Source organism: Ammospiza nelsoni, chromosome 12 (genome assembly GCF_027579445.1).
Source record: "Ammospiza nelsoni isolate bAmmNel1 chromosome 12, bAmmNel1.pri, whole genome shotgun sequence".
Taxonomy (NCBI): Eukaryota; Metazoa; Chordata; class Aves; order Passeriformes; family Passerellidae; genus Ammospiza; species Ammospiza nelsoni.
Window position 1 is genome coordinate 7778930 of NC_080644.1, and position 27985 is coordinate 7806914.

At 56.1% G+C, this 27985-nt stretch overlaps 3 protein-coding genes across 4 annotated transcripts; all 3 read right to left on the reverse strand.

The window, feature by feature from the left end:
* Window positions 1–720: 720 nt before the first annotated feature.
* LOC132078657 (bactericidal permeability-increasing protein-like) lies at window positions 721–7560 on the reverse strand. The gene is made up of 15 exons (XM_059480927.1): window positions 7446–7560; window positions 6526–6625; window positions 5790–5918; window positions 5215–5370; window positions 4767–4830; window positions 4270–4333; window positions 3737–3828; window positions 3396–3572; window positions 3138–3197; window positions 2846–3013; window positions 2499–2566; window positions 2230–2272; window positions 1819–1882; window positions 1249–1325; window positions 721–984 (listed from the first exon to the last, which is right to left on the reverse strand). The coding sequence occupies exons 1-15, from the start codon at window positions 7558–7560 to the stop codon at window positions 937–939; spliced, it is 1425 nt and encodes a 474-aa protein (XP_059336910.1). The 3' UTR covers window positions 721–936.
* An 854-nt stretch (window positions 7561–8414) lies between these two features.
* LOC132078634 (bactericidal permeability-increasing protein-like) lies at window positions 8415–15819 on the reverse strand. Its single transcript, XM_059480894.1, has 15 exons — window positions 15705–15819; window positions 14785–14884; window positions 13974–14102; window positions 13226–13381; window positions 12810–12873; window positions 12312–12375; window positions 11774–11865; window positions 11433–11609; window positions 11175–11234; window positions 10883–11050; window positions 10536–10603; window positions 10267–10309; window positions 9854–9917; window positions 9284–9360; window positions 8415–8677 (listed from the first exon to the last, which is right to left on the reverse strand). The coding sequence occupies exons 1-15, from the start codon at window positions 15817–15819 to the stop codon at window positions 8630–8632; spliced, it is 1425 nt and encodes a 474-aa protein (XP_059336877.1). The 3' UTR covers window positions 8415–8629.
* Window positions 15820–19705: 3886 nt separating this feature from the next.
* Window positions 19706–27850, reverse strand: LOC132078530 (bactericidal permeability-increasing protein-like). Of its 2 annotated transcripts, none has more exons than XM_059480743.1 (15): window positions 27707–27850; window positions 26654–26768; window positions 26272–26400; window positions 25682–25837; window positions 25258–25321; window positions 23290–23353; window positions 22742–22833; window positions 22402–22578; window positions 22144–22203; window positions 21851–22018; window positions 21504–21571; window positions 21235–21277; window positions 20822–20885; window positions 20252–20328; window positions 19706–19987 (listed from the first exon to the last, which is right to left on the reverse strand). In XM_059480743.1, exons 1-15 carry the CDS (start codon window positions 27819–27821, stop codon window positions 19940–19942), a joined length of 1440 nt encoding a protein of 479 aa, XP_059336726.1. In that variant the 5' UTR covers window positions 27822–27850; the 3' UTR covers window positions 19706–19939. The 2 variants fall into 2 exon arrangements, with proteins under 2 accessions (XP_059336726.1, XP_059336725.1); XM_059480742.1 differs by having other exon boundaries at window positions 25682–25840.
* Between the last annotated feature and the right edge of the window lie 135 nt (window positions 27851–27985).

Here is a 27985-nt window from a genome sequence, read left to right on the forward strand (position 1 = left end):
GACTCCACCACTTCCCTGGACTGCCCATTCCAAGGTTCAATGACCCTTCCTGTGAAGGAATCTTTCCTAATATCCCACATAAAAGTCCCCTGATGCTGCTTAAGACCATGTCCTCTTATCCTGTCCGTGTTCCCTGGGAGCAGAGCCTGACCCCCGCATGGCTGCTCCCTCCTGTCAGGGAGTTGTGAGGGTGAGAAGGTCCCCCCAGAGCCTCCCTTCTTCCAGGCTGAGGCTCCCCAGCTCCCTCAGCCTGGGATGCTCCAGCCCCTTCGCCAGCTCCATTGCCCTTCTCTAGACATGCTCCAACACCTCCATGTCCTTCTTGAAGTGAGGAACCCAGAACTAGAAAAAGGACTTGAGGTGTGGGCCTCACCCACGCCAGGGGGACAATCCCTTCCTTGGTCTGGCTGCCCCCTGGCTACAGGCCATGTTCATACAGGCCAGGATGTCCTTGACTTTCTTGGCCACCTGGTGCTCATGTTCAGCTACTATTGACAGCACCCCCAGGGCCTTTGCCATTGTGCTTTTTTCAACCACTCTGCCCCAAGGCTGGAGTGAAGGCAAAGGACAGTGGGACACAGGTGAACCATGATGCCTCACCATGGCCATGAAAACAGCCCAACAAAGTGGCCCTGATCCAGCTCCAGCTCCCATCTGGTTCTGTGTGGCCCAAGGTGCAGACAGTGACACCAAGAGCAGAGCCCCAGCACCAATGCCTTTATTGCTGCTCAGAGGGATGAGGGGAGGGGGTGGCCCAGGGCACGGGACCCCCAGCTCATGGCAGCACCAGGTGAGGCCATAGCAGGAGGATAGAGAGTGCAGGCCCAGGCAGCAGTGCAGGACAGTGGCAGGACTGGTGGTCTTTGGCTCAGGCAGGGAAGGGCAAAGTGGTGAATGGAGCAGATTTAGTGTTGAAGGGCTCTCATCACCACATCTTCATCCCTGGGGCTGGAAGCGAACGTCTGCTCCAAGCAGCAGGAAATTCTGGGAGAAAGAGAGAAAGTGCTGGGCTGCTACAGGCCCTGGCAGCTGCACTGCCCAGCAACCAGCACATCCCTGAAGGCAGAATGGATTGGGACATGTGCTCTGGTTTGCTGCTGGGCCATTGGGATCTCAGTGAAGAGCACCCTCCCATTCATCACTTTCCAGCACAGCCGGGGGAACTGGATTTGGAGGCTGTGCTGGTCAGCAGGGCTTTGTAGGCAGCAGGTGGGCCCCAGCTGGAGCCAGCTGCTCCCGCTCACTCACCTGGTGGAACCTCACAAGGATATTGGAGAGCTGAATTCTGTCCAGAAGTGGCAGAGGGAAACCCTCATCTAAGCGGGCTGGAAAAGACAACACATGTGTCTGCATCGGGATGGCAATGGGAGTCAAGGGAGCACAGAGCACTCAGAGAAGGTGTCCCCCTCCTTCCCCCAGCCCTTTCCTCTCCTCCACTGGTCCTGGGGCAGGCAGAGGAAACTCCTGCCAAGCTCCACAGAAGGGCTGCCTGTTGTGCCAGGACAGCCCCCTTGGCCACTCCTGCCACCAGCCCCACTCTGGTCTGAGCTGCTGGCGAGGCAGGAGATGCAGGGACTCAGGGAGAGGGTCTGGAAAGCATTAGGATCTGCACAGGGCTCATATTTTCCATTGCGTTTGCTGCTGGGAGCCTGTCAGAGCAGCAAGAGGCTCCCTCCGCTTCACCGCCGCCTCCTGCACACACTTTGCCCTGCATCAGCCTTGGCAAGGAGGATTTAATTAGTGAGCTGGGACCCCTTGGATGGAGCAACCTGAGTGGAGGGTGCTCCAGCAACCCCATTCCCCTCAGTAGGTTCTCACCATTGAGACGTGGGAGGAGGACACTGGAAGACAAGTAGTTCATTATGGACTGCACAAATTGTACCTGGGGAGTGGGATGAGAGGGAGGAAAAGCTTTAGCCTGCAGGACAGGAGACATGCAGGTACTTCAGGATAATTAGAAAAAGGAGATAAAGAGTGGAACGGGCACACACTTTGCCAGAGACCAGCAGCTTTGTCTGCTCCCTGTGGCAGTGTGGGAAATGTTTGGGGTGAGAGCAGCAATGGATCAGGCTCACATCCCTTCCCAGCCTTGCAGGCTGAGGCAGGAGGTGGCTGCAGGGTCAGTGTGGGGTCCCATGTTGGGAGGCAGTGGGGAATGACTCTGTCCTTGCCCCCAGCAGGCTGCCAGCTCCATGCTGGGGGCTCTGCTTGTGGTCAAGGAGAGCTTACCTGGAAAGTGCCAACAGCTGAATCCTTCAGAGAGAGCCTGATCCTGCACAGGGACAGAAGTGGTGCTGTGGAGGATGTGCCCAGGGAGGGAGCGATTCCACCCATCGATGGCCATGCAGGTCCCATTCCCTCCAGCCCCAGCTCATTCCTTCCCTGCACAGCAAGCCCACATCCCAGGCACCTTCCCATCCCCTCTCTGGCCCTGGGCACCCAAAACAGAAAGACCCCCAGCCACCCTCTGCCCAGGCAGTGGCTGCTGCCCTCTGTACCTGCCCACATCCAGGCTCCCAACTATGCGGCCGGATCTCACGTTGATGACAGCGGACACGTTCCCTGTCTGGGGAGAGAGCACAGAGCTCTGGCAGTACTCACCCCACTTCAGCCCAAAGCAGACACCAGGGGAACGGCTCTGACCAACTGAAACACACCACTGCCCATCCAGAGGCGTGTCTGCATCCCGCATTAAACCTGGCATTTGTCAGCTCAGGAATTGTTCACCTGGGAACACCCTCACTGTGCCTGGACAGCACCTGGCAGCTCCCCTGGCAGGATCTGGGCAACAGGACAGGGCACAGCTCAAAATCCCTTCTGCCCCAGCACCACAGTCTGAACTCACCAGGCTGAGGAGGAAGAGAGGAGCCAGGCTGGAGTTGGGAAGGATGGCATAAGCCTGGACATCCACAATGGGCTGGAATGAGATTCCTCCTTCTCCAATAGTCAGGAATGGAGCAGTGGGAGTGGACAGCCTGAACTTCATTGGCATGTTTGGATACTTCTCCTCCAGCTGTATGGGAGATGGGAGAGGATGGGAATGATGGCACAAGCCCCCAGTCCTGAGGGAGAACACCTGGCTCAGAGCAAAGCCTGTGTGTGCAGGAGCTCTGCGCAGGCAGGGCCAGATTGCTCACCTGGGGAATGAAGGCTGAGAAGACAGAGGTGTTCAGCTTGAATTCTACATCCTTTGGGATCTGCAGGGAGAGGATTGTCACACTGGGGCAATGTGGCACAGAGGAGCCCACGGCATCCCCACATGCTGCCATATCTGACAGCCTCATCCCACAGCCCCCAGCTCTCTCACTGGGGCTTCTCCAGGATTGCTGGCTGCTCCCAGAGCTCCTCAGCAAATGGAACCTCTTTCCCTGCCCTGTGCCACTCGTGCCACTCACCATGGCCTCTGTGATTTCAAAGACCAGTGCCCCAGCCTCGTGGTAGGCAATGCCAGCTGTGTTGAAGAAGTAGCTGGAGGCTCCAAAGTAAACCATGCGCTCGTGATCCGAGGGGAAGGCCAGTGGCAGCGGTGAGAAGGGCACGGGGGAGCGGTGGGCCAGGGAGTAGAATTCACCCTGGGAGGAGGGAGAGACATGGAGAAGGGCTGCAAATAGCACTGGGGCTCACCTGCTGACTCACGCTGACCAACAGCATTTGCAGCAGGTACCAAAACTGTGGTTCCCACCTGCCTTTGGCAACGGCACTGGCCAAATCAAGTGTCCCCAGTGCTGCTTCTCACCTTCAGGTCCAGGTCCAGGGACTGTGTGGTAGCTCTTGGGGGTGCCACCAAGGTGTAATTTATCCCAATCTTGTCATCTATCCTGGCTGTGACTGCAAACACAAGGAAGAGAGGTGAGTATGAATGACATGGTTGAGAGCAGGTGGCCCCCACTGGCATCTGGGCAGTGCCATGATTGGGTTCCTCGTGCTTTAGCTCACTACCAAGTGCTCCTCTGCTCACTTCTGCTAGGAAGCAAAAACCTCCACTTTTACCCTGACTTTTCTCAGCCATCTCTTGGATCTGAGGAATGGCCATCATTGCCACTTAAAGTACCCTACGCCCGGACCAGCCCATGGGCACAAATCCTGAAGGAATTCCCTCAGCCAGACAGGACACCTAATGATTTGTATCATCTGAGAAGGTGCTCCTCAGCTCCCAGCTTGGGTGCCTTAACACCAGGACATGGGGAGCAGACACAAAGTAAAACATTCCTCATGGCTGGGAAAAGCCCGGAAGAACTGCTCCTAAATCCACACACAGCATCCCAGTACCTGGCAGTGTCCAGATGTATGTCTGGAGCTCATTGTGCACAGACTTGGCCACATTGTCACACACCTGTGGGACAGAAAGGCCACAGGGCTGAGCAGGGGCAGCCGGGTCACAGCCACACTCCCAGCTCCATGACAAAGCTTGCTTAAGTAAATGAGCACTGTGATGATTGCCTCCATTCATCAGGCAGCACATTAAGTGTCCAAGACACAAGCAGGGTTTATACCTACAAGCAATACCTTGCACCAATTCCCCTCAGCCCAGTTCAGCTCTGGGGAGACCCTTGGAAGGAGAATCTCATGTGGCCCATGCAGGAATGAACCATGCTGAGCAGCCAGGGCATGGCCGAGAAAGAGCAACAGAGAGGATTAACCCACCCACGGGGGCGCGCTCTGGCTATATTTCTATCCATATACTTGATCCTTTAAGGACATTAACCAGAAGCGAGGACTAAAGACAACCAGGAATCTCAGGGCCCTGCTGTTCAATGTTCACATACCATGGTCTCTAACTGCTTCTGCAACAGGGACTTATTACCCTTCTTGAATATGTTGTAAAACCACCTGCAGAGAAACACAGAGAGAAGCCTTGGCTAGCTCAGATCCATACTGCAGAAGGATGTGCCCAGGAAAAGGAGACAATAGAGAACATCATTCTCAAGCAAGACCCTGGGAACATCACTCCCACACCAATTTGGCATCTGGCTTTGTCCCAGGGTTTACATTTGAAAACAGACTCACTGGTAAACCCCACCCACCCCCTTAAATGTGCAGCCACAGCAGGAGAAATTCAGGCCAGATTTAAGACCAGGCAACCTCAGATTTGCCGACAAGCTACTCCTTACAGGGAGTACAGGGAGTACATTTCAATGGCAAAGCAACATTCCCATGGCATTCCCATATGGGCTAACACACAGCATTTCCAGAGCTTCCAGTGAAGTCACATACGCAAGCTTGCCTGAAAAGTGCAACCCAACTTTGGAGGCGCGGGCACTGCAGTCTGAGGTGCTGATGGTGGGCTTCCCACTGGTGTCACTGCCCAACCTCAGGATAAATTTGATCGAGATATTTTCTACCTTCAGGTCAAAAGATCCAGGTCCCTTGCTGCAGGGAGAAGGGGGATAAGAAAGGGAAGTTTGTAAATGCCAAGCTCTGGTGAAGACACCTCAAATCTACTTGAGGATGCATCAATCTGGATCACTCTCCCCCTTGTATGATGCATCCAGAGAAGATTGGAAAAGTGTCTAAATTCAGGGGAACCAAATTTCACTGGCACATAAACGGGGACAGATAACCTTTAAATAGAGGGAATGAGAGCAAGTAGGGGTGGTGGAAGAGACCTGAGGGCCCATGTATAGCTTGCTGTTCAAATGCCTTGTTTCTGCCTCCCACCCTGTTTTATCTAGGGAAGTAAAGTGACAGCTGCCCAAAACACAAGGGAGAGGAGAAAAAACCTGTCCAATTCCAGAATGGGAAACACAGAGTCGGTGCCTGAATAGGGAGAGGAAGAGCTGGCCACTCACATAAAGAGAAACTTCACCCAGCAGTCCCCATTCAGCTCAACAGAGGCATTGGAGATGGAGACCTGCAGGCCCACGTTGGAGATTGGGGTAATCTGTGAGTGTGGCAAGCGGAAACTGGGAATGTGCAGCCTAAAAATATAGAAATAAAAAGTCATGTTATAGTGGTTCCACACTCCCAAGCACAAGGCAAGGGAGGGAGGAAGTGAGACAATCAGAGAGGGAAGAAGGGTGAGCAGGATGGAGTCACTGCACTGGCAGCATTTCCAGCTGCAATGCTGCTGCTTCCAAGCTAGGCCAGGCAGGGACACACAGAGCAGAGCGGCACCTTTGGGAATGTGGCCCTTGCAGCCACCCAAGGCAGCTCCAAATGCTGCACTGCAGGAGCAGAGAGGCACCTGGGCAGCAGGGAGCTGGCATTTCCACAGGCACTGGGCTCCTGCTTCACATAGGAACGTGTGTCCTGGTCCTACAGGCAAGGTCACCTCCATTACCCAGACTGTGATTGCACACAGGCCACCCATGGCCAGAGTGCCATGACCCCAGTTCATTTTTCCCCTTGGGAAAGGAGTAAAACAGGAACCAAGGACATGGCCCACATCTTAGGGAGCTGTGGAGGGGACAGGATGGTCCTCACTGCTCTAGGTGCTCTCTACCATCACCCAAACCTCCATTCCATTGCCAGGGTCAGGAAGGCAGTGGGTGGCTCCAGGCCACTGGCGAGGCTCACAAGGCTTACCTGGAGAGTGAATAGTGCAATTCCCCCGATTTACCCGAGATGTTTGGCAGCTTCAGCTGGGCCAGCTCTTTCTCCAGGATTGCAATTCCCTGCTGTTGGGCTACAGGGACACAGGGACAGCATCACTCCACCATTCCACCACTCCATCCTTCCAGCCACAGGAGCTGCAGCACACACCGGGCATGCAGCAGAAGGATCAAAGGAGAGATCCAGGTGATGCTGCCTCCCAGGCTGGCTTTAAAGCAAACCTCCACGCACAGAGCCCTGTGAGCACCCAGGCAATGCTGCCTGGTGCCCTGCTTGCAGCCCCAGGGGAAGGTTGTGGCCACAGAAAGGAGGGAGGTGTCCTAGTCCTCACTCTCCAAGCAGTGCGCTGGGTGAGATCTGCATGAGGTCTGAGGCACTGGGATGCTCTGTGTTTCTCACAGAGTGCATTTCAATCCATAACTGTGCTCTGCTGGAGCCGGGCTCTGCCTGCCTCGATAAAACCAGCACGGGGCCCATCCATCTCTGTCACTGCCCCTCCCTAAACTCCCCAACTCCTCTCTCCTCTGCAGCTCCCTCCTCCAGGGCTCACGGCTTGGATGTGCTGTGGGACCAGCACTCTCCTGCTGTGCCAGCCTCCCACACTGCCTGGCTGCAGCTCCCTGACACCCCACAGGGCTGGGCCCCTCTTCAGGGGCTCCATCAAGCCGTGGCATGGGGGGCAGGCAGGTGCAGCAGGGAAAGCCCTGGCCGATGGTGCATTTGACACCCCTGTGCAATGATTTCCCCACCCTGTCCCTGTGCTCCTCACATGGGCACCCATGGCCAAGGATCCCCCATCCCGCCCCGGGACCCTGCACTTCTCACAGGGTACCTGGCTCCACACCTCTGCCACCAGCACAGCTGTCAGGAGAGAAATGAGAAGCAGAACCCACCGTAGTCCAAGCCTGCCTGGGTGATCCTCACCACGAAGCCGGGGTTGGTGGCGGTGGTGAGTGCCAGGCACAAGGTCAGTGCCCCACAAGCCACAGCCACGCTCTGCATTCCCATCCTGGCTTTCAACAGTGCCACGTTGTGCAGGGCTCTCCCAGCCCACACCACCTTTATATCCCTGCCAAAACAGGAACCTTGGGCAAAGGTGGTGTGAGGAGCCACGGGGGCCCCTCTGGGATTTCCTGCTTGGCCACCACCCTGCTCCACTGTGCTGCTGGCACCATGGGCACATGGCCCAGCACAGAGGCACACCTGGTGCCTCTCTCTGAAGGCAGGGAAGGAGCAGTGGAAACTGGGAGGCAACAGCCCCGTTTCCATCTCTCCGTCACTGCCAGCCTGGGAATTCCCCAGGCAGCTTGTGCCAGTGCCAGAGGCAGGACTGCTGCTGCTCTCCAGCCTCACACTGGCAGGTCTGTGGGCTGGGTACCATGATGGAAAACCCATGGACACAGGAAGAAAAGTGAGAGCAGCCTGCTTGAGTTTGGAGAGAACTCGGACAGAGAAATCATCAGTTCAAAATAAAACCTCTCTTACCCATTCCCAGACAGGACAAGTTCATTGTCACCCATAAGAATGGGCTGTGGTCAGGACCAGTGACAACTGAGGTTGTCCCTATACCTACAGGATCTTCAGCACAGAGAGGTCATGGTAGGCATCAGGGCCTGCCACGACATCGACCAGCTTCTCCCTGTGCAGAATTTCCTCCTTAAGCCACTGTGTTTTTTCCAACCACACTGCCCCAAGGCTGGAGTGAAGCCACAGGACAGCAGGACACAGGTGTTCCATGGTGCCTCACCATGGCCATAGTAACAGCCCAACAAAGTGGCCCTGATCCAGCTCCCATCTGGCCCTGTGTGGCCCGAGGTGCAGACAGTGACACCAAGAGCAGAGCCCCAGCACCAATGCCTTTATTGCTGCTCAGAGGGAGGAGGGGAGGGGGTGCCCCAGGGCACGGGACCCCCAGCTCATGGTAGCTCCAAGTGAGGCCCCAGCAGGAGGATGGAGGGTGCAGACCAAGGCAGCAGTGCAGGACAGTGGCAGGACTGGTGGTCTTTGGCTCAGGCAGGGAAGGGCAAAGTGGTGAATGGAGCAGATTTAGTACTGAAGGGCTCTCATCACCACATCTTCATCCCTGGGGCTGGAAACGAACGTCTGCTCCAAGCAGCAGGAAATTCTGGGAGAAAGAGAGAAAGTGCTGGGCTGCTACAGGCCCTGGCAGCTGCACTGCCCAGCAACCAGCACATCCCTGAAGGGAGAATGGATTGGGACATGTGCTCTGGCAATCCCTGTGGCAGTTTTTGCCCCTGGCAGGCTCTGGAGGCATTTCACAGCCACACCTCACTACAGCTTTTCAGCATCCCCATTGTATCCCTGCTTTGGGGTTTCCCCAAGCCCCCCCACAACAGGGGCTCTCTCTGCTCCCCTGCACCTACTACAGCTCCTTACAGATGAGCAGGCAGGGGCTGCATCCCACCAGGCATCACAGCATCCATGAATGCATTGCCAGTCAGGGAGAGCAGGGATTTGGGGATGACACTGCTATAAAAAGCAGCATTGGAAACTCAGACCCCAGGCTTAAGAACTGGAGAATGATGTGGTGCCATCCCAGACACCCAAAATGAAGCCAAGAAAAGCAGAGATCTGGTTTGCTGCTGAGAGCTCCCGTCCATCACATCACGGCACAGCTGAGGGAAATAGATATGGAGGCTGTGCTGGTAAGCAGGGCTTTGTGGGCAGCAGGATGGGCCCCAGCTGGCGCCAGCTGCTCCCTCTCACTCACCTGGTGGAACCTCACAAGGATATTGGAGAGCTGAATCCTGTCTGGCAGCGGCAGACGGAAACCCTCATCTAAGCGGGCTGGAAAAGACAACACATGTGTCTGCATCGGGATGGCAATGGGAGTCAAGGGAGCACAGAGCACTCAGAGAAGGTGTCCCCCTCCTTCCCCCAGCCCTTTCCTCTCCTCCACTGGTCCTGGGGCAGGCAGAGGAAACTCCTGCCAAGCTCCACAGAAGGGCTGCCTGTTGTGCCAGGACAGCCCCCTTGGCCACTCCTGCCACCAGCCCCACTCTGGTCTGAGCTGCTGGCGAGGCAGGAGATGCAGGGACTCAGGGAGAGGGTCTGGAAAGCATTAGGATCTGCACAGGGCTCATATTTTCCATTGCGTTTGCTGCTGGGAGCCTGTCAGAGCAGCAAGAGGCTCCCTCCGCTTCACCACCGCCTCCTGCACGCACTTTGCCCTGCATCAGCCTTGGCAAGGAGGATTTAATTAGTGAGCTGGGACCCCTTGGATGGAGCAACCTGAGTGGAGGGTGCTCCAGCAACCCCATTCCCCTCAGTAGGTTCTCACCATTGAGACGTGGGAGGAGGACACTGGAAGTCAAGTAGTTCATAATGGACTGCACAAAATGTACCTGGGGAGTGGGGAGAGAGGGAGGAAAAGCTTTAGCCTGCAGGACAGGAGACATGCAGGTAGTTCAGGATAATTAGAAAAAGGAGATAAAGAGTGGAATGTACACACACTTCACCAGAGACCAGCAGCTTTGTCTGCTCCCTGTGGCAGTGTGGGAAATGTTTGGGGTGAGAGCAGCAATGGATCAGGCTCACATCCCTTCCCAGCCTTGCAGGCTGAGGCAGGAGGTGGCTGCAGGGTCAGTGTGGGGTCCCATGTTGGGAGGCAGCGGGGAATGACTCTCTGTCCTTGCCCCCAGCAGGCTGCCAGCTCCATGCTGGGGGCTCTGCTTGTGGTCAAGGAGAGCTTACCTGGAAAGTGCCAACAGCTGAATCCTTCAGAGAGAGCCTGATCCTGCACAGGGACAGAAGTGGTGCTGTGGAGGATGTGCCCAGGGAGGGAGCGATTCCACCCATCGATGGCCATGCAGGTCCCACTCCCTCCAGCCCCAGCTCATTCCTTCCCTGCACAGCAAGCCCACATCCCAGGCACCTTCCCATCCCCTCTCTGGCCCTGGGCACCCAAAACAGAAAGACCCCCAGCCACCCCCTGCCCAGGCAGTGGCTGCTGCCCTCTGTACCTGCCCACATCCAGGCTCCCAACTATGCGGCCGGATCTCACGTTGATGACAGCGGACACGTTCCCTGTCTGGGGAGAGAGCACAGAGCTCTGGCAGTACTCACCCCACCTCAGCCCAAAGCAGACACCAGGGGAACGGCTCTGACCAGCTGAAACACACCACTGCCCATCCAGGGGCGTGTCTGCATCCCGCATTAAACCTGGCATTTGTCAGCTCAGGAATTGTTCACTTGGGGACACCCTCACTGTGCCTGGACAGCACCTGGCAGCTCCCCTGGCAGGATCTGGGCAACAGGACAGGGCACAGCTCAAAATCCCTTCTGCCCCAGCACCACAGTCTGAACTCACCAGGCTGAGGAGGAAGAGAGGAGCCAGGCTGGAGCTGGGAAGGATGGCATAAGCCTGGACATCCACAATGGGCTGGAATGAGATTCCTCCTTCTCCAATAGTCAGGAATGGAGCAGTGGGAGTGGACAGCTTGAACTTCATTGGCATGTTTGGGTACATCTCCTCCAGCTGTTTGGGAATAAGGAGAGGATGGGAATGATGGCACAAGCCCCCAGTCCTGAGGGAGAACACCTGGCTCAGAGCAAAGCCTGTGTGTGCAGGAGCTCTGCGCAGGCAGGGCCAGATTGCTCACCTGGGGAATGAAAGATGAGAAAAGAGAGGTGTCCAATCTGAATCCCGCTTCCTTTGGGATCTGCAGGGAGAGGATTGTCACACTGGGGCAATGTGGCACAGAGGAGCCCACGGCATCCCCACATGCTGCCATATCTGACAGCCTCATCCCACAGCCCCCAGCTCTCTCACTGGGGCTTCTCCAGGATTGCTGGCTGCTCCCAGAGCTCCTCAGCAAATGGAACCTCTTTCCCTGCCCTGTGCCACTCGTGCCACTCACCATGGCCTCTGTGATTTCAAAGACCAGTGCCCCAGCCTCGTGGTAGGCAATGCCAGCTGTGTTGAAGAAGTAGCTGGAGGCTCCAAAGTAAACCATGCGCTCGTGATCCGAGGGGAAGGCCAGTGGCAGCGGTGAGAAGGGCACGGGGGAGCGGTGGGCCAGGGAGTAGAATTCACCCTGGGAGGAGGGAGAGACATGGAGAAGGGCTGCAAATAGCACTGGGGCTCACCTGCTGACTCACGCTGACCAACAGCGTTTGCAGCAGGTACCAAAACTGTGGTTCCCACCTGCCTTTGGCAACGGCACTGGCCAAATCAAGTGTCCCCAGTGCTGCTTCTCACCTTCAGGTCCAGGTCCAAGGACTGTGTGGTAGCTCTTGGGGGTGCCACCAAGGAATAATCAATCCCAATCTTGTCATCTATCCTGGCTGTGACTGCAAACACAAGGAAGGGAGATGAGTAAGGAGATGGTCAGGAAATCTGGGAGCATATGGCCTCTACTGGCATCTGGGCAGTGCCATGACTGGGCTTCCTGGTGCATCAACTCACTACCAACTGCTCCTCTGCTCACTTCTGCTAGGAAGCAAAAATCCCCATTTTCCCCCTGACTTTTTCACAGCCATCTCTTGGACCTGAGGAGCGGCCAGGGTCCCCCAGCTAAAGTAGCCAAAGCTCCTGACAGTTGGTGAGCATTCTGAAGGAATTCCCACAGCCAGACAAGACACACAGTGATTTGTGTCTGCTAAGAATATGCTGTCCAGCTCCCAGCTTGGGTGCCTTAACACCAGGACATGAGGAGCAGACACAAAGTAAAACATTCCTCATGGCTGGGAATAGATAGTAAGATCTGCTTCTAAGCCCACTTAAAGCCCCCCTGTACCTGGCAGAGTCCGGACTTGCTTCTGGAGCTCGTTTTGTACAGACCTGGCCACATTGTCACACACCTGTGGGACGGAAAGGCCACAGGGCTGAGCAGGGGCAGCCGGGTCTCAGCCACTCACCCAGCTCCATGACAAAGCTTGCTTAAGTAAATGAGCACTGTGATGATTGCCTGCATTCATCAGGAAGCACATTAAGTGTCCAAGACACAAGCCGGCTTTATACCTACAAGCATCTGTTAGCAGCAATTTCCCCTCGGCACAGTTCAGCTCTGGGGAGACCCTTGGAAGGAGAATCTCATGTGGCCCATGCAGGAATGAACCGTGCTGAGCAGCCAGGGCATGGCTGAGAAAGAGCAACAGAGAGGATTAACCCACCCACAGGGGCGCGCTCTGGCTCTAGTTACATCTCTACCTCTGAGCCTTCGAGGACATTACCTACAAGTGGGGGCCAAACACAACCAGAAAACACAGGACCCAGCCTTCCACTGCTCACATACCTTGCTCTCTAAAGTCTTTCGCAACTTCCTCTCAATAATGCGGTGGAACAGGTTGTAAAGCCACCTGCAGAGAAACACAGAGAGAAGCCCTGGCTAGCTCAGATCCATACTGCAGAAGGATGTGCCCAGGAAAGGGAGACAATAGAGAACATCATTCTCAAGCAAAACCCTGGGAACATCACTCCCACACCAATTTGGCATCTGGCTTTGTCCCAGGGTTTACATTTGAAAACAGACTCACTGGAAAACCACACCCATCCCCTCAAATGTGCAGCCACAGCAGGAGAAATTCAGGCCAGATTTAAGACCAGGCAACCTCAGATTTGTCAACAAGCTACGCCTCTAAACAAGGCCACATTCCCATGGCAGGTGGGCTAACACACAGCATTTCCAGACCTTTCGGTAAAGTCACTTACGCAAGCTTGCCAGAAAAGCGCACCCGGACGTTGGAAATGGTGGCAGTGCAGCCTGAGGTGCTGATGGTGGGCCTCCCACTGGTGTCACTGCCCAGCCTCAGGATGATTTTCATGTTGACATTTTGTACCTTCACGTTGAAAGATCCATGTCCCTTGCTGCAGGGAGAAGGTGGATAAGAAAGAGACGTTTGTCAATGCCAAGGCCTGGTGAAGAGACCTCAAATCTACTTGAGGATGCATCAATCTGGATCACTCTCCCCCTTGTATGGTGCATCCAGAGGAGATTGGGAAAGTGTCTAAATTCAGGGGAACCAAATTTCACTGGCACATAAACCAGGTCAGATAACCTTTAAATAGAGGGGACTGAGAGCACATAGTGGTCGTGGAGGAGACACCTGAATGTCCATGTATAGCCCTCCTTTCACATGGCTTGTTTCTGCCTCCCAGCCTGTTTTATCCATCATATCTGGGGGAGCAAAGTGGCAGCTGCCCAAAACACAAGGGAGAGGGAGGGGAGGGGGAGGGGGAGGGGGAGGGGGAGGGGGAGGGGGAGGGGGAGAGGGAGAGGGAGAGGGAGAGGGAGAGGGAGAGGGAGAGGGAGAGGGAGAGGGAGAGGGAGAGGGAGAGGGAGAGGGAGAGGGAGAGGGAGAGGGAGAGGGAGAGGGAGAGGAGAAAAAACCTGTCCAATTCCAGAGTGGGAGACACAGAGTGGGTGCCTGAATAGGGAGAGGAAGAGCTGGCCACTCACATAAAGAGAAACTTCACCCGCCAGTCACCATTCAGCTCAGCAAAGGCGTTGGAGATGGAGACCTGCAGGCCCACGTTGGGGATCGGGGTAATCCGGGAGTACGGCAAGCGGAAACTGGGAATGCGCAGGCTAAAAATATACAAATAAAAAGAAAAGTCATGTTATAATGATTCCACACTCCCAAGCACAACGGGAGGGAGGGAGGGAGGGAGGGAGGGAGGGAGGGAGGGAGGGAGGGAGGGAGGGAGGGAGGGAGGGAGGGAGGGAGGGAGGGAGGAAGACAATCAGAGGGAAGAAGGGTGAGCAGGATGGAGTCACTGCACTGGCAGCATTTCCAGCTGCAATGCTGCTGCTCCCAAGCTAGGCCGGGCAGGGACACACAGAGCAGAGCGGCACCTTTGGGAATGTGGCCCTTGCAGCCACCCAAGGCAGCTCCAAATGCTGCACTGCAGGAGCAGAGAGGCACCTGGGCAGCAGGGAGCTGGCATTTCCACAGGCACTGGGCTCCTGCTTCACATAGGAACGTGTGTCCTGGTCCTACAGGCAAGGTCACCTCCACTACCCAGGCTGTGATTGCACACAGTCCACCCATGGCCAGAGTGCCATGACCCCAGTTCCATTTTTCCCCTTGGGAAAGGAGTAAAGCAGGAACATTCACCAAGGACAGGCCAACAGCTCAGGGAGCTGTGGTGGGGACAGGACGGTCCTCACTCCTATGGGAGCCCCCCAACCTCCCCACTCGTCCTGCCCCTCAACTGTGTTGGGGGGCAGTGAGTTCCTCTAAGGCACTGGCGAGGCTCACAAGGCTTACCTGGAGAATGAATAGTGCACCTTCCCTGATTTACCCGAGAAATCTGGCAGCTTCAGCTGGGCCAGCTCTTTCTCCAGGATTGCAATTCCCTGCTGTTGGGCTACAGGGACACAGGGACAGCATCACTCCACCATTCCACCACTCCATCCTTCCAGCCACAGGAGCTGCAGCACACACCGGGCATGCAGCAGAAGGATCAAAGGAGAGATCCAGGTGATGCTGCCTCCCAGGCTGGCTTTAAAGCAAACCTCCATGCACAGAGCCCTGTGAGCACCCAGGCAATGCTGCCTGGTGCCCTGCTTGCAGCCCCAGGGGAAGGTTGTGGCCACAGAAAGGAGGGAGGTGTCCTAGTCCTCACTCTCCAAGCAGTGCGCTGGGTGAGATCTGCATGAGGTCTGAGGCACTGGGATGCTCTGTGTTTCTCACAGAGTGCATTTCAATCCATAACTGTGCTCTGCTGGAGCCGGGCTCTGCCTGCCTCGATAAAACCAGCACGGGGCCCATCCATCTCTGTCACTGCCCCTCCCTAAACTCCCCAACTCCTCTCTCCTCTGCAGCTCCCTCCTCCAGGGCTCACGGCTTGGATGTGCTGTGGGACCAGCACTCTCCTGCTGTGCCAGCCTCCCACACTGCCTGGCTGCAGCTCCCTGACACCCCACAGGGCTGGGCCCCTCTGCAGGGGCTCCATCAAGCCGTGGCATGGGGGGCAGGCAGGTGCAGCAGGGAAAGCCCTGGCCGATGGTGCATTTGACACCCCTGCGCAATGATTTCCCCACCCTGTCCCTGTGCTCCTCACATGGGCACCCATGGCCAAGGATCCCCCATCCCACCCCGGGACCCTGCACTTCTCACAGGGTACCTGGCTCCACACCTCTGCCACCAGCACAGCTGTCAGGAGAGAAATGAGAAGCAGAACCCACCGTAGTCCAAGCCTGCCTGGGTGATCCTCACCACGAAGCCGGGGTTGGTGGCGGTGGTGAGTGCCAGGCACAAGGTCAGTGCCCCACAAGCCACAGCCACGCTCTGCATTCCCATCCTGGCCTCCTGCAGTGCAGAGCTATGCTGGGCTCTCCCAGCCCACACCACCTTTATATCCCTGCCAAAGTAGGAACTTTGGGCAAAGGTGGTGTGAGGTGCAACAGGCGGTGTCCCCAGGACTTCCTGCTTGGCCACCCCCCTGCTCTGCTGTTCTGCTGGCACCATGGGCACATGGCCCAGCACAGAGGCACACCTGGTGACTCCCACCCAAGGCAGGGAAGGAGCAGTGGAAACTGGGAGGCAACAGCTCAATTTCCATCTCTCCGTCACTGCCAGCAATCCCTGCCTGTGGCATCCTCAGTGGAGCAGAGCTGGGTTTGGCAGTGGCAGCAGAGCCTGACAGAGCCACATGTCTGCAGCCTGCCCCCAGAAAAAGATGGGAACAGCCTGGGCTGCCCAGGAGCAGGGTCCCAGCCCTGCTGCTCTCCATCTCTGTCCCTGTCGCACAGCTCTCCTGGCTACTCTGTGAGCTGCACCACAGGTCTGCCAAAGGCACCAGAACTGCCTTGGGGCACAGCAGTGGCTAAAGAAGACAGGTCACAGCTTCTCACCTCATGTGAGCAGATCCCAGGGACCCCCACACCCAGCAGGGCTGGCAAAGGAGCACCTGCCTGGGCTGGGCAGCTGCACCAGGGCAACTACCTCAGTGGGGTGGCCTGCACCTCCCGACCCTGTCACAGGGGTCCTGCACACAGCATCCACCAAAAGGAAGATACTTCCATTACCCCAAGATCAAACTCCAAAGACATCACTGCTGAGGCATGATATGTCCCAGCTCTTGTCATGATGGCTGGAGACAGGGGCAGGAGCTGGGTGCAGCCAGGCAGGTGGGAAGGGGGAACACCCCTGTGCCTACCCAGCCAGGAGAGCTGGGCTGCCTGGTCTCTCCTTGCAAGATAAAGGTAACAGAGGAAGAAATATTTCAGTCAATTTCATTTCCTGGGCTTGGTGTCCCAGCACAGCAAACCTATGGCTGCTGATGCAGGCAGATCTCATACTGGATCCAGGCAAGTCCTGGCTGCCAGAAGCAACATCCTTCAACCTGTGAGCAGAGCTCCTTGTGCCCAGAGTTTGTTTTTTGTCCAGAAAGAAACATGCAAGAACAGAGGAGAAAGGCAAAAGCCAAATCCCCAGCACAGCCTCCTTGGCATTGTGACCCTTCCTGTCACCCATCATCAGCTCTTATCTGGGTCTGGCTCAGTTCAGAGCAGGAGATCCCAAACCTGCCATGGTGACAACCCCATCTCACTGAAGGGCTGCATCAAAACAACATTCAAGATGTTCAGAAAGAGCATGGAGGAAGTAGAACTCTTCCATAAGGAGAAATGAAACTGTATAAGGAAGAGCATAGAGAGGACACAAAACCAGGAAGTCTTCCCCCAGGCTTTCAGCAAATTTTGAAGTTGAACTGAAAAACAAGCCTTCAAAGAGCCGAACTCTGACCAAACACTGCTGTGTTTGGCAGGGAGCAGCCAAAACCACATCTAAAGCTCAACATATGTGCCGGTCCCGGTAGTGCTTCCTGCAAGTGGTGACAGAGGGAATGGAACATGAAATCCTGCCCTGCTGGCCCCAACCCTTTGGACAGGTAAAGGCTTCTCCTGCTGAGCTGCTCTGCCTCTTCTGGGAGTGTGGGGTCTGCTCCACCAGGGAAAGGCTGGCTCCCCCAGGCTGCTGGAGAAGGAATGGGAATGGTCACATGGGAACCAGGAGCCCAGGAGGACAGGGACTTGCAGGAGTCCTGTGCTGCTGCTGTCCTTTGCCCAGGACTGCAGGTCAACACCCTTCTCTCCACTGTCCATAGCTCCCCCCTGCTCCCCAGGTCAGAAGTCCCTCTGTCCCCACACGCTCCTCAGCACGTGTGGGCAGTTCCCCATCCTGTCCCAACTCTTTCCACATGTCTCTCATGTGCCATGGCTCAAGACCCCCTGTAGCCATGTGGTGTGGATACCAAGTACTACAGGGACCAGCCTGGGGTTTGCTCTTTGGGCTCTGAGCAGTGCAGGCACATCTGCCATCTGCAAGAAAATCTGAATACATCTTTGTTCTGTGGTGCCATAACCTGCTTGTTTGCCATCTGCAAGGAAATCCGGACACATCTGTGTTCCCTGGTGCCATTACCAGCCTGGGAATTCCCCGGGCAGCTTGTACCAGTGCCAGAGGCAGGACTGCTGCTGCTCTCCAGCCTCACACTGGCAGGTCTGTGTGGGCTGGGGAACCATGATGAAAAACCCATGGACATAGAGGAAAAGTGAGAGCAGACTGTCTGGGGTTCAAGAGAACATGGAAAGAGAAGTTTTCAGCCCAAAATAAAACCTCCCTTACCCATTTCCCAGACAGGACAAGTTCATTGTCACCCGTAGGACTGGGCAGTGGTCAGAACCAGTAGCAACTGAGGTTGTCCCTAGACCAACAGGAACTTCACCACAGAGAGGTCACGGTAGGCATCAGGGCCTGCCGCGACATCGACCAGCTTCTCCCTGTGCAGAATCCCTTCCTTAAGTCTCTCGGCCATGCATCCTGCCAGCAAAGGATCAAGCTGCTTTTACCCCAGGCCAGGGGGGCTGCTGCCAGCGGGACTCAGGCCATGCAGCCCGGCCGTACCCAGGATCCCGACGTGGAGCGGAGCTCGAGCCTGGGGCCGCCGGGCCTTCAGCGCCTTGAGGTGCTGCAGACGGTTCCAGATGGCCTGCTCTGCCTTCTCCCTGGGGAGCCAGCACAACGGGCTACTGCAGCTGCTGCTCCTGCTCTGAGCCCCAGCCTGAGCGGCCCAAGTGCTCTGTCAGGAGAATTCAGCTAAAGCAGGGAATCTAATGGCACCTGAGAGTGCGTTTGTGGTGTGAGGATTATGTCTTGGCTCTGTCTTATCTGCTATCACTTTGCTTGCCTGAGAGCATCTCCACTGCAGGAACACTTTAGGGACTAAGCTCTTGGGGACAAAAAGTGCCTTGGCCACAGCACAGAGGGACGCTCTCGGGACCGAGCGCCCGGCGAGGGACGGGGAGGCCGCGCTCCCACCTCCGCCCCTTGGCACCGCATCCCGCCCCACCGCCATTCTGGGCCCACTCCGCTGCTGGGCTGTGCCGCCGCGGGAATCACAAAATCACAGAATTAATTAGGTTGGAAAAGAACTCCGAGGTCATCGAGTTCAGTCTGTGGCCCAGAAGCACCATTTCAGCTAAACCAGGGCACTGAGCGCCATGTCCAGTCTTCCCTTAAACACCTCCAGGGACGGTGACTCCACCACCTCCCTGGGCTGCCCATTCCAAGACCTAACAACCCTTAATGTGAAGGAATTTTTCCTAATATCCAACATAAAAGGCCCTTGGTGAGGCTTAAGACCGTGTCCTCTTATCCTGTCTGTGTTCCCTGGGAGCAGAGCCTGACCCCCACATGGCTGCTCCCTCCTGTCAGGGAGTTGTGAGGGTGAGAAGGTCCCCCCTGAGCCTCCCTTCTTCCAGGCTGAGCCCCCTCAGCCTCTTTGGTGCTCCAGAATATCCCCTGGTTCCATTACTCTTCTCTGGACATGATCCAGCACCTCGATGTCCTTACTGAAGTGAGGGACCCAGAACTGGACACAACACAAGCCCTTCCCTGGTCCTCTTTCCCCACAATGGCTGATACAGGCCAGGATGCCCCTGGCCTTGTTAGCCACCTGGTGCTCATGTTCAGCTGCTATTGACAGCATCCCCAGGGCCTTTTCCACTGTGTTTTTTCCAACCACACTGCCCCAAGGCTGGAGTGAAGCCACAGGACAGCAGGACACAGGTGTTCCATGGTGCCTCACCATGGCCGTGGAAACAGCCAAAGCAGGTGGTCCCAATCCAGCTCCCATCTGGCGCTGTGTGGCCCGAGGTGCAGACAGTGAAACCAAGAGCAGAGCCCCAGCACCAATGCCTTTATTGCTGCTCAGAGGGAAGAGGGGAGGGGGTGGCCCAGGGCACGGGACCCCCAGCTCATGGCAGCACCAGGTGAGGCCATAGCAGGAACATGAAGGATGCAGGCCAAGGCAGGAGTGCAGGACGGTGGCAGGACTGGTGGTCTTTGGCTCAGGCAGGGAAGGGCAAAGTGGTGAATGGAGCAGATTTAGTGCTGAAGGGCTCTCATCACCACATCTTCATCCCCGGGGCTGGAAGCGAACGTCTGCTCCAAGCAGCAGGAAATTCTGGGAGAAAGAGAGAAAGTGCTGGGCTGCTACAGGCCCTGGCAGCTGCACTGCCCAGCAACCAGCACATCCCTGAAGGCAGAATGGATTGGGACATGTGCTCTGGTTTGCTGCTGGGCCATTGGGATCTCAGTGAAGAGCACCCTCCCATTCATCACTTTCCAGCACAGCCGGGGGAACTGGATTTGGAGGCTGTGCTGGTCAGCAGGGCTTTGTAGGCAGCAGGTGGGCCCCAGCTGGAGCCAGCTGCTCCCGCTCACTCACCTGGTGGAACCTCACAAGGATATTGGAGAGCTGAATTCTGTCCAGAAGTGGCAGAGGGAAACCCTCATCTAAGCGGGCTGGAAAAGACAGCACATGTGTCTGCATCGGGATGGCAATGGGAGTCAAGGGAGCACAGAGCACTCAGAGAAGGTGTCCCCCTCCTTCCCCCAGCCCTTTCCTCTCCTCCACTGCTCCTGGGGCAGGCAGAGGAAACTCCTGCCAAGCTCCACAGAAGGGCTGCCTGTTGTGCCAGGACAGCCCCCTTGGCCACTCCTGCCACCAGCCCCACTCTGGTCTGAGCTGCTGGCGAGGCAGGAGATGCAGGGACTCAGGGAGAGGGTCTGGAAAGCATTAGGATCTGCACAGGGCTCATATTTTCCATTGCGTTTGCTGCTGGGAGCCTGTCAGAGCAGCAAGAGGCTCCCTCCGCTTCACCACCGCCTCCTGCACACACTTTGCCCTGCATCAGCCTTGGCAAGGAGGATTTAATTAGTGAGCTGGGACCCCTTGGATGGAGCAACCTGAGTGGAGGGTGCTCCAGCAACCCCATTCCCCTCAGTAGGTTCTCACCATTGAGACGTGGGAGCAGCGTACTGGAAGTCAGGATGTTTATTAAGGACTGCATCATTCGTACCTGGGGAGTGGGGAGAGTGGGAGGAAAAGCTTTAGCCTGCAGGACAGGAGACATGCAGGTACTTCAGGATAATTAGAAAAAGGAGATAAAGAGTGGAATGGGCACACACTTCACCAGAGACCAGCAGCTTTGTCTGCTCCCTGTGGCAGTGTGGGAAATGTTTGGGGTGAGAGCAGCAATGGATCAGGCTCACATCCCTTCCCAGCCTTGCAGGCTGAGGCAGGAGGTGGCTGCAGGGTCAGTGTGGGGTCCCATGTTGGGAGGCAGCGGGGAATGACTCTCTGTCCTTGCCCCCAGCAGGCTGCCAGCTCCATGCTGGGGGCTCTGCTTGTGGTCAAGGAGAGCTTACCTGGAAAGTGCCAACAGCTGAATCCTTCAGAGAGAGCCTGATCCTGCACAGGGACAGAAGTGGTGCTGTGGAGGATGTGCCCAGGGAGGGAGCGATTCCACCCATCGATGGCCATGCAGGTCCCACTCCCTCCAGCCCCAGCTCATTCCTTCCCTGCACAGCAAGCCCACATCCCAGGCACCTTCCCATCCCCTCTCTGGCCCTGGGCACCCAAAACAGAAAGACCCCCAGCCACCCCCTGCCCAGGCAGTGGCTGCTGCCCTCTGTACCTGCCCACATCCAGGCTCCCAACTATGCGGCCGGATCTCACGTTGATGACAGCGGACACGTTCCCTGTCTGGGGAGAGAGCACAGAGCTCTGGCAGTGCTCACCCCACCTCAGCCCAAAGCAGACACCAGGGGAACGGCTCTGACCAGCTGAAACACACCACTGCCCATCCAGGGGCGTGTCTGCATCCAGCATTAAACCTGGCATTTGTCAGCTCAGGAATTGTTCACTTGGGGACACCCTCACTGTGCCTGGACAGCACCTGGCAGCTCCCCTGGCAGGATCTGGGCAACAGGACAGGGCACAGCTCAAAATCCCTTCTGCCCCAGCACCACAGTCTGAACTCACCAGGCTGAGGAGGAAGAGAGGAGCCAGGCTGGAGCTGGGAAGGATGGCATAAGCCTGGATATCCACAATGGGCTGGAATGAGATTCCTCCTTCTCCAACAGTCAGGAATGGAGCAGTGGGAGTGGACAGCCTGAACTTCATTGGCATGTTTGGGTACATCTCCTCCAGCTGTGAGGGAGTAAGGAGAGGATGGGAATGATGGCACAAGCCCCCAGTCCTGAGGGGAGAACACCTGGCTCAGAGCAAAGCCTGTGTGTGCAGGAGCTCTGCACAGGCAGGGCCAGATTGCTCACCTGGGGAATGAAGGCTGAGAAGACAGAGGTGTTCAGCTTGAATTCTACATCCTTTGGGATCTGCAGGGAGAGGATTGTCACACTGGGGCAATGTGGCACAGAGGAGCCCACGGCATCCCCACATGCTGCCATATCTGACAGCCTCATCCCACAGCCCCCAGCTCTCTCGCTGGGGCTTCTCCAGGATTGCTGGCTGCTCCCAGAGCTCCTCAGCAAATGGAACCTCTTTCCCTGCCCTGTGCCACTCGTGCCACTCACCATGGCCTCTGTGATTTCAAAGACCAGTGCCCCAGCCTCGTGGTAGGCAATGCCAGCTGTGTTGAAGAAGTAGCTGGAGGCTCCAAAGTAAACCATGCGCTCGTGATCCGAGGGGAAGGCCAGTGGCAGCGGTGAGAAGGGCACGGGGGAGCGGTGGGCCAGGGAGTAGAATTCACCCTGGGAGGAGGGAGAGACATGGAGAAGGGCAGCAAATAGCACTGGGGCTCACCTGCTGACTCACGCTGACCAACAGCATTTGCAGCAGGTACCAATACCTTGGCTGTCACCTGCCTTTGGCAACGGCATTGCCAAATCAAGTGTTCCCAGGGCTGCTTCTCACCTTCAGGTCTGCATCTAGGGACTGGGCGGTAGCTCTTGGGGGTGCCACCAAGGAATAATCAATCCCAATCTTGTCATCTATCCTGGCTGTGACTGCAAACACAAGGAAGAGAGATGAATAAGGAGATGGTCAGGAAAGCTGGGAGCATATGGTCTCTACTGGCATCTGGGCAGTGCCATGACTGGGCTTCCTGGTGCATCAACTCACTACCAACTGCTCCTCTGCTTGCTTCTCTTTAGAAGGGAATAAACTATTTTCCTCCTCAATATTTCTCAGCAATGTAAACCATCTCCTTGTCCTGAGAAGTAGCCAGGGTCCCCCAGCTAAAGCAGCCCGAGCCCCCCAAGTCCATGGGCACAAATCCTGAAGGAATTCCCACAGCCAGACAAGACACACAGTGATTTGTGTCTGCTAAGAATATGCTGTCCAGCTCCCCGCTTGGGTGCCTTAACACCAGGACATGAGGAGCAGACACAAAGTAAAACATTCCTCATGGCTGGGTAAACTAGGAAGAACTGCTCCTAAATCCACATACATCCCCCCAGTACCTGGCAGTGTCCGGATGTATGTCTGGAGCTCATTGTACACAGACATGGCCACTTTGTCACACACCTGTGGGACGGAAAGGCCACAGGGCTGAGCAGGGGCAGCCGGGTCACAGCCACACTCCCAGCTCCATGACAAAGACTGCTTAAGTAAATGAGCACTGTGATGATTGTCTCCATTCATCAGGCAGCACATTAAGTGTCCAAACCACAAGCCAGATTTATACCTACAAGCATCTGCTTGCACCAATTCCCCTCGGCCCGGTTCAGCTCTGGGGAGACCCTTGGAAGGGGAATCTCATGTGGCCCATGCAGGAATGAACCGTGCTGAGCAGCCAGGGCATGGCCGAGAAAGAGCAACAGAGAGGATTAACCCACCCCAGAGAGGCAGGGGCACTGACTGCCCTGAAGCTGAGCTTTGCTGAGCTCCTACAGCTCTGTGTGCCAGGACAGGAGAGTGCATCCCTCTGCCTCTGCCATCCGCAAGTGAAGCCCTGGCATTTGTGGGGATTTTATTGCAGGCTTATCACTACCCTGGGAAATTTACTGCAGGGCACTGTCCTGCAGATGGCTGAGGAAATCTGCACAAGCTCTTTTCAATGTTTTCACTGTAACATCACAGGAACCACGGGCAGGATCTGTCTGTCATCTGTCTGACTGGGCATGCTGCCCACAGAGCTGATGGTGAGATGCAGCGCTGCGGAGGGGCAGCGACCACAGTGACAGAGATGAGGAGGAGGAGGCAACACAGCTTTGGGCATGGCCTTAGTGACAGCAGGTTGCAGCTCTTCGCTGTCCCCAGTGATATTTTTCTGTCTGTGCTGGAAATGCTCCATTGCTGCCTGTGAGGATGTCGCTGCAGGCAGAAGAATGCAGTCCCAGTGACCGGGATTTCCCCATGACCCGCATTTCCCTGTGACCTGGATTTCCCTGTGACGGGGATCTCCCTGTGAGTGGAGTCCCAGAACCGGGGACACTAGAACTGCCCAAGCATTGCAGCAACAGCAGGAGGCAGACACAGGCTGCCTGGCCTGGGCTGAGGCCCAGCTGTGCCCAGGGTGCAGCTCAGTCCCTGCTCCTGCCCTCTCCTGCCCATTGCCCCTCCAACCATGACTCCACAAAGAAAATGAAGAATGTGTGTGGGGCAAAGGAAGTTTGGAGGAGGAGCAGAGGGAAGTGGGGTCCCTTTGCAGTCCCAGAGCTGTCCTCCTTCCAGGTGACAAAAGAGCAGAAAAGGCCTCTGAGCCCTGGTGTTGCTCCTGTTGCCAGACCATCTGCTGCCACAAACCCCAGGGGACTTGGGAACGGTATTGCATGGAATTGGGAATAGTGCCTGGGCAGGATGGGATCTGCTGCAGGAATGGGATTTGCCTGTTCTCCAACTGCCTCCTTCCCAAGCAAGGTTCACATCCAGAGAGGCTGTAACTCATGCCAGTTATCCTTGTAGTAATTATTGCTAACAGCTTGTTTCCATGTCTTGTTGCAGGTCTCCTGCACGTCAGTGTCTGTAGTAGTCAGCAGTACCAGAGCTCCCTGACCCCCCTCAGTAAAACAAAACACCAAATGTCTGAAATCCAGGAATGAGAATTTTCCCCCAAGTGCTCCCCAAAGCCCTCCAGAATATGGCTGGTTAAAGGACAGCTCTGATCAGGTTACAATGAATTTGGCTGAGACATAAGATCTAATTAACTGACCACATGGAAAGAAAAGTCTTTGTTAATTAGGAACCAATTATGCTGGGCTTTGGCAAAGTCTGCAGGTTTCAAATTCAGCCTGAGTCAATCTACCTTATGGAGTCTGCAATGCCCATTCCTTTGGTTTTACTGAATTGGCAACACAGTCATGTGCTCTGCCTCTAGTTACATGCCTACCTCTGATATCCCTGCCTCTGATCCTTCTAGCACATCAGCCACAAGTGAGGGTTAAAGATCACCAGAAAACCCAGGGGCCTGCCCTCCACTGCTCACATACCTTGTCTTCCAAAATCTTTCGCAACCTGGACTCAATAACGCTGTGGAACAGGTTGTAAAGCCACCTGCAGAGAAGCACAGAGAGAAGCCCTGCCTAGCTCTGATCCATACTGCAGAAGGATGTGCCCAGGAAAGGGAGAGCCTAGAGATGGCAAGCACCTGGGAACATCATTCCCACACCAATTTGGCGTGTGGCTTTTTCCCAGGGTTTACATTTGAAAACAGACTCACTGGAAAACCCCACCCACCCCCTTAAATGTGCAGCCACAACAGGAGAAATTCAGGCCAGATTTAAGACCAGGCAACATCAGATTTGCCAACAACATGCTCCTCACACGAGGGCCACGTTCCCATGGCAGAACCACATTCCCATGGCAGGTGGGCTAACACACAGTGTTTCCACACCTTCCAGTTAAGTCACATACCCAAGCTTGCCTGAAAAGAGCACCCGGACTTTGGAGATGTGGGCACTGCAGTCCGGGGTGCTGATAGTGGGCTTCCCACTGGTGTCACTGCCTAGCCTCAGAAGAATTTTGATGTAGATATTTTCCACCTTCAGGTCAAAAGATCCATGGTCCCGGCTGCTGGTGGAGGGGGATGAGAAAGGGAAGTTTGTAAATGCCAAGGCCTGGTGAAGAGACCTCAAATCTACTTGAGGATGCATCAATCTGGATCACTCTCCCCCTTGTATGGTGCATCCAGAGGAGATTGGGAAAGTGTTTAAATTCAGGGGAACCAAATTTCACTGGCACATAAACTAGGACAGATAACCTTTAAATAGAGGGAAATGAGAGCACATAGGGGTGGTGGAAGAGAGACCTGAAGGTTGATGTATAGCTCTCCTTTCACATGCCTTGTTTCTGCCTCCCAGCCTGTTTTATCCATCATATCTGGGGGAGAAAAGTGACAGCGCAAAACACAAGGGAGAGGGGGAGGGGGAAAAAACCTGTCCAATTCCAGAGTGGGAGACACAGAGTGGGTGCCTGAATAGGGAGAGGAAGAGCTGGCCACTCACATAAAGAGAAACTTCACCCGCCAGTCCCCGTCCAGCTCAGCAAAGGCGTTGGAGATAGAGACCTGCAGGCCCACGTTGGGGATCGGGGTAATCCGGGAGTACGGCAAGTGGAAATCACGAAGGCGCAGCCTAAAAATATACAAATAAAAAGAAAAGTCATGTTATAGTGGTTCCACACTCCCAAGCACAAGGCTAGGGAGGGAGGGAGAAAATCAGGGAGGGAAGGAGGGCAAACAGGATGGACAGGGCCAACATGTCAGGGATCTGTGGAGGGGACAGGATGGTCCTCACTGCTCCGGGAGCCCCAACCTCCCCACTCCTCCTGCCCCTTGCCTGGGTCAGGGGGCAGTGGGTGGCTCCAGACACCTCTGGCAGGGCTCACCTGGAGAGCTCATAGTGTACCTTCCCCACACGCAAGACACGAGAGTCCCCCGAGATATCTGGCAGCTTCAGCTGGGACAGCTTCCTCTCCAGGGTTGCGATCGCCTGCTCTTGGGCTTCAGGGACACAGGGACAGTGTCACTCCACCACTGCCACAGGGGCTGGAGCACACACCGGGCATGCAGCAGAAGGATCAGAGGACAGATCCAGGTGATGCTGCCTCCCAGGCTGGCTTTAAAGCAAACCTCCATGCACAGAGCCCTGTGAGCACCCAGGCAATGCTGCCTGGTGCCCTGCTTGCAGCCGCAGGGTTAGGTGGTAGCTACAGAAAAGACAGAGGTGTCCTAGTCCTCACTTTCCAGGCTGCCAACCAGGTGAGGTGTGTGGGAGGTTGGAGGCACTGAGCTCCTCCATTCCCAGTACCAGCAGGTGAAGATGGATGGAGCTTATGTCCCAGGGAGCAGCAGTGGGTGCTGCACCCCAGCCTCCGTCTGGGAAGGGGAGTCACGTTCTCTCTCACACGGCTGGCAGAGCTGCCTGGTAAATGAGCTGTTTCTCACAGAGTGTATTTCAATCCATAACTGTGCTCTGCTGGAGCCGGGCTCTGCCTGCCTCGATAAAACCAGCACGGGGCCCATCCATCTCTGTCACTGCCCCTCCCTAAACTCCCCAACTCCTCTCTCCTCTGCAGCTCCCTCCTCCAGGGCTCACGGCTTGGATGTGCTGTGGGACCAGCACTCTCCTGCTGTGCCAGCCTCCCACACTGCCTGGCTGCAGCTCCCTGACACCCCACAGGGCTGGGCCCCTCTGCAGGGGCTCCATCAAGCCGTGGCATGGGGGGCAGGCAGGTGCAGCAGGGAAAGCCCTGGCCGATGGTGCATTTGACACCCCTGTGCAATGATTTCCCCACCCTGTCCCTGTGCTCCTCACATGGGCACCCATGGCCAAGGATCCCCCATCCCGCCCCGGGACCCTGCACTTCTCACAGGGTACCTGGCTCCACACCTCTGCCACCAGCACAGCTGTCAGGAGAGAAATGAGAAGCAGAACCCACCGTAGTCCAAGCCTGCCTGGGTGATCCTCACCACGAAGCCGGGGTTGGTGGCGGTGGTGAGTGCCAGGCACAAGGTCAGTGCCCCACAAGCCACAGCCACGCTCTGCATTCCCATCCTGGCCTCCTGCAGTGCAGAGCTATGCTGGGCTCTCCCAGCCCACACCACCTTTATATCCCTGCCAAAAAGGGAACTGCTTGTCACGGTGGTGTGCGGAGCCACGGGGGGCGTCCCCAGGACTTCCTGCTTGGCCACCACCCTGCTCTGCTGTTCTGCTGGCA

What these genes read in the sequence shown, in the direction of transcription:
- LOC132078657 (XM_059480927.1), bottom strand. Translation starts at nt 7,560, where the DNA reads ATGGGAATGCAGAGCGTGGCTGTGGCTTGTGGGGCACTGACCTTGTGC. An exon ending in TGGGTGAAGTTTCTCTTTAT is followed by an intron (nt 5,371 to 5,789) that starts GTGAGTGGCCAG and finishes TTCTCCCTGCAG; the next exon opens with CAAGGGACCTGGATCTTTTG. An exon ending in AGAAGCAGTTAGAGACCATG is followed by an intron (nt 4,334 to 4,766) that starts GTATGTGAACAT and finishes TCTGTCCCACAG; the next exon opens with GTGTGTGACAATGTGGCCAA.
- LOC132078634 (XM_059480894.1), bottom strand. Translation starts at nt 15,819, where the DNA reads ATGGGAATGCAGAGCGTGGCTGTGGCTTGTGGGGCACTGACCTTGTGC. An exon ending in CGGGTGAAGTTTCTCTTTAT is followed by an intron (nt 13,382 to 13,973) that starts GTGAGTGGCCAG and finishes TTCTCCCTGCAG; the next exon opens with CAAGGGACATGGATCTTTCA. An exon ending in CCTTGGACCTGGACCTGAAG is followed by an intron (nt 11,610 to 11,773) that starts GTGAGAAGCAGC and finishes CCCTCCTCCCAG; the next exon opens with GGTGAATTCTACTCCCTGGC.
- LOC132078530 (XM_059480742.1), bottom strand. Translation starts at nt 27,821, where the DNA reads ATGGGAATGCAGAGCGTGGCTGTGGCTTGTGGGGCACTGACCTTGTGC. An exon ending in TCTCAGCCTTCATTCCCCAG is followed by an intron (nt 22,019 to 22,143) that starts GTGAGCAATCTG and finishes ACTCCCTCACAG; the next exon opens with CTGGAGGAGATGTACCCAAA. An exon ending in TCCTTGTGAGGTTCCACCAG is followed by an intron (nt 19,988 to 20,251) that starts GTGAGTGAGCGG and finishes TCTTTCTCCCAG; the next exon opens with AATTTCCTGCTGCTTGGAGC.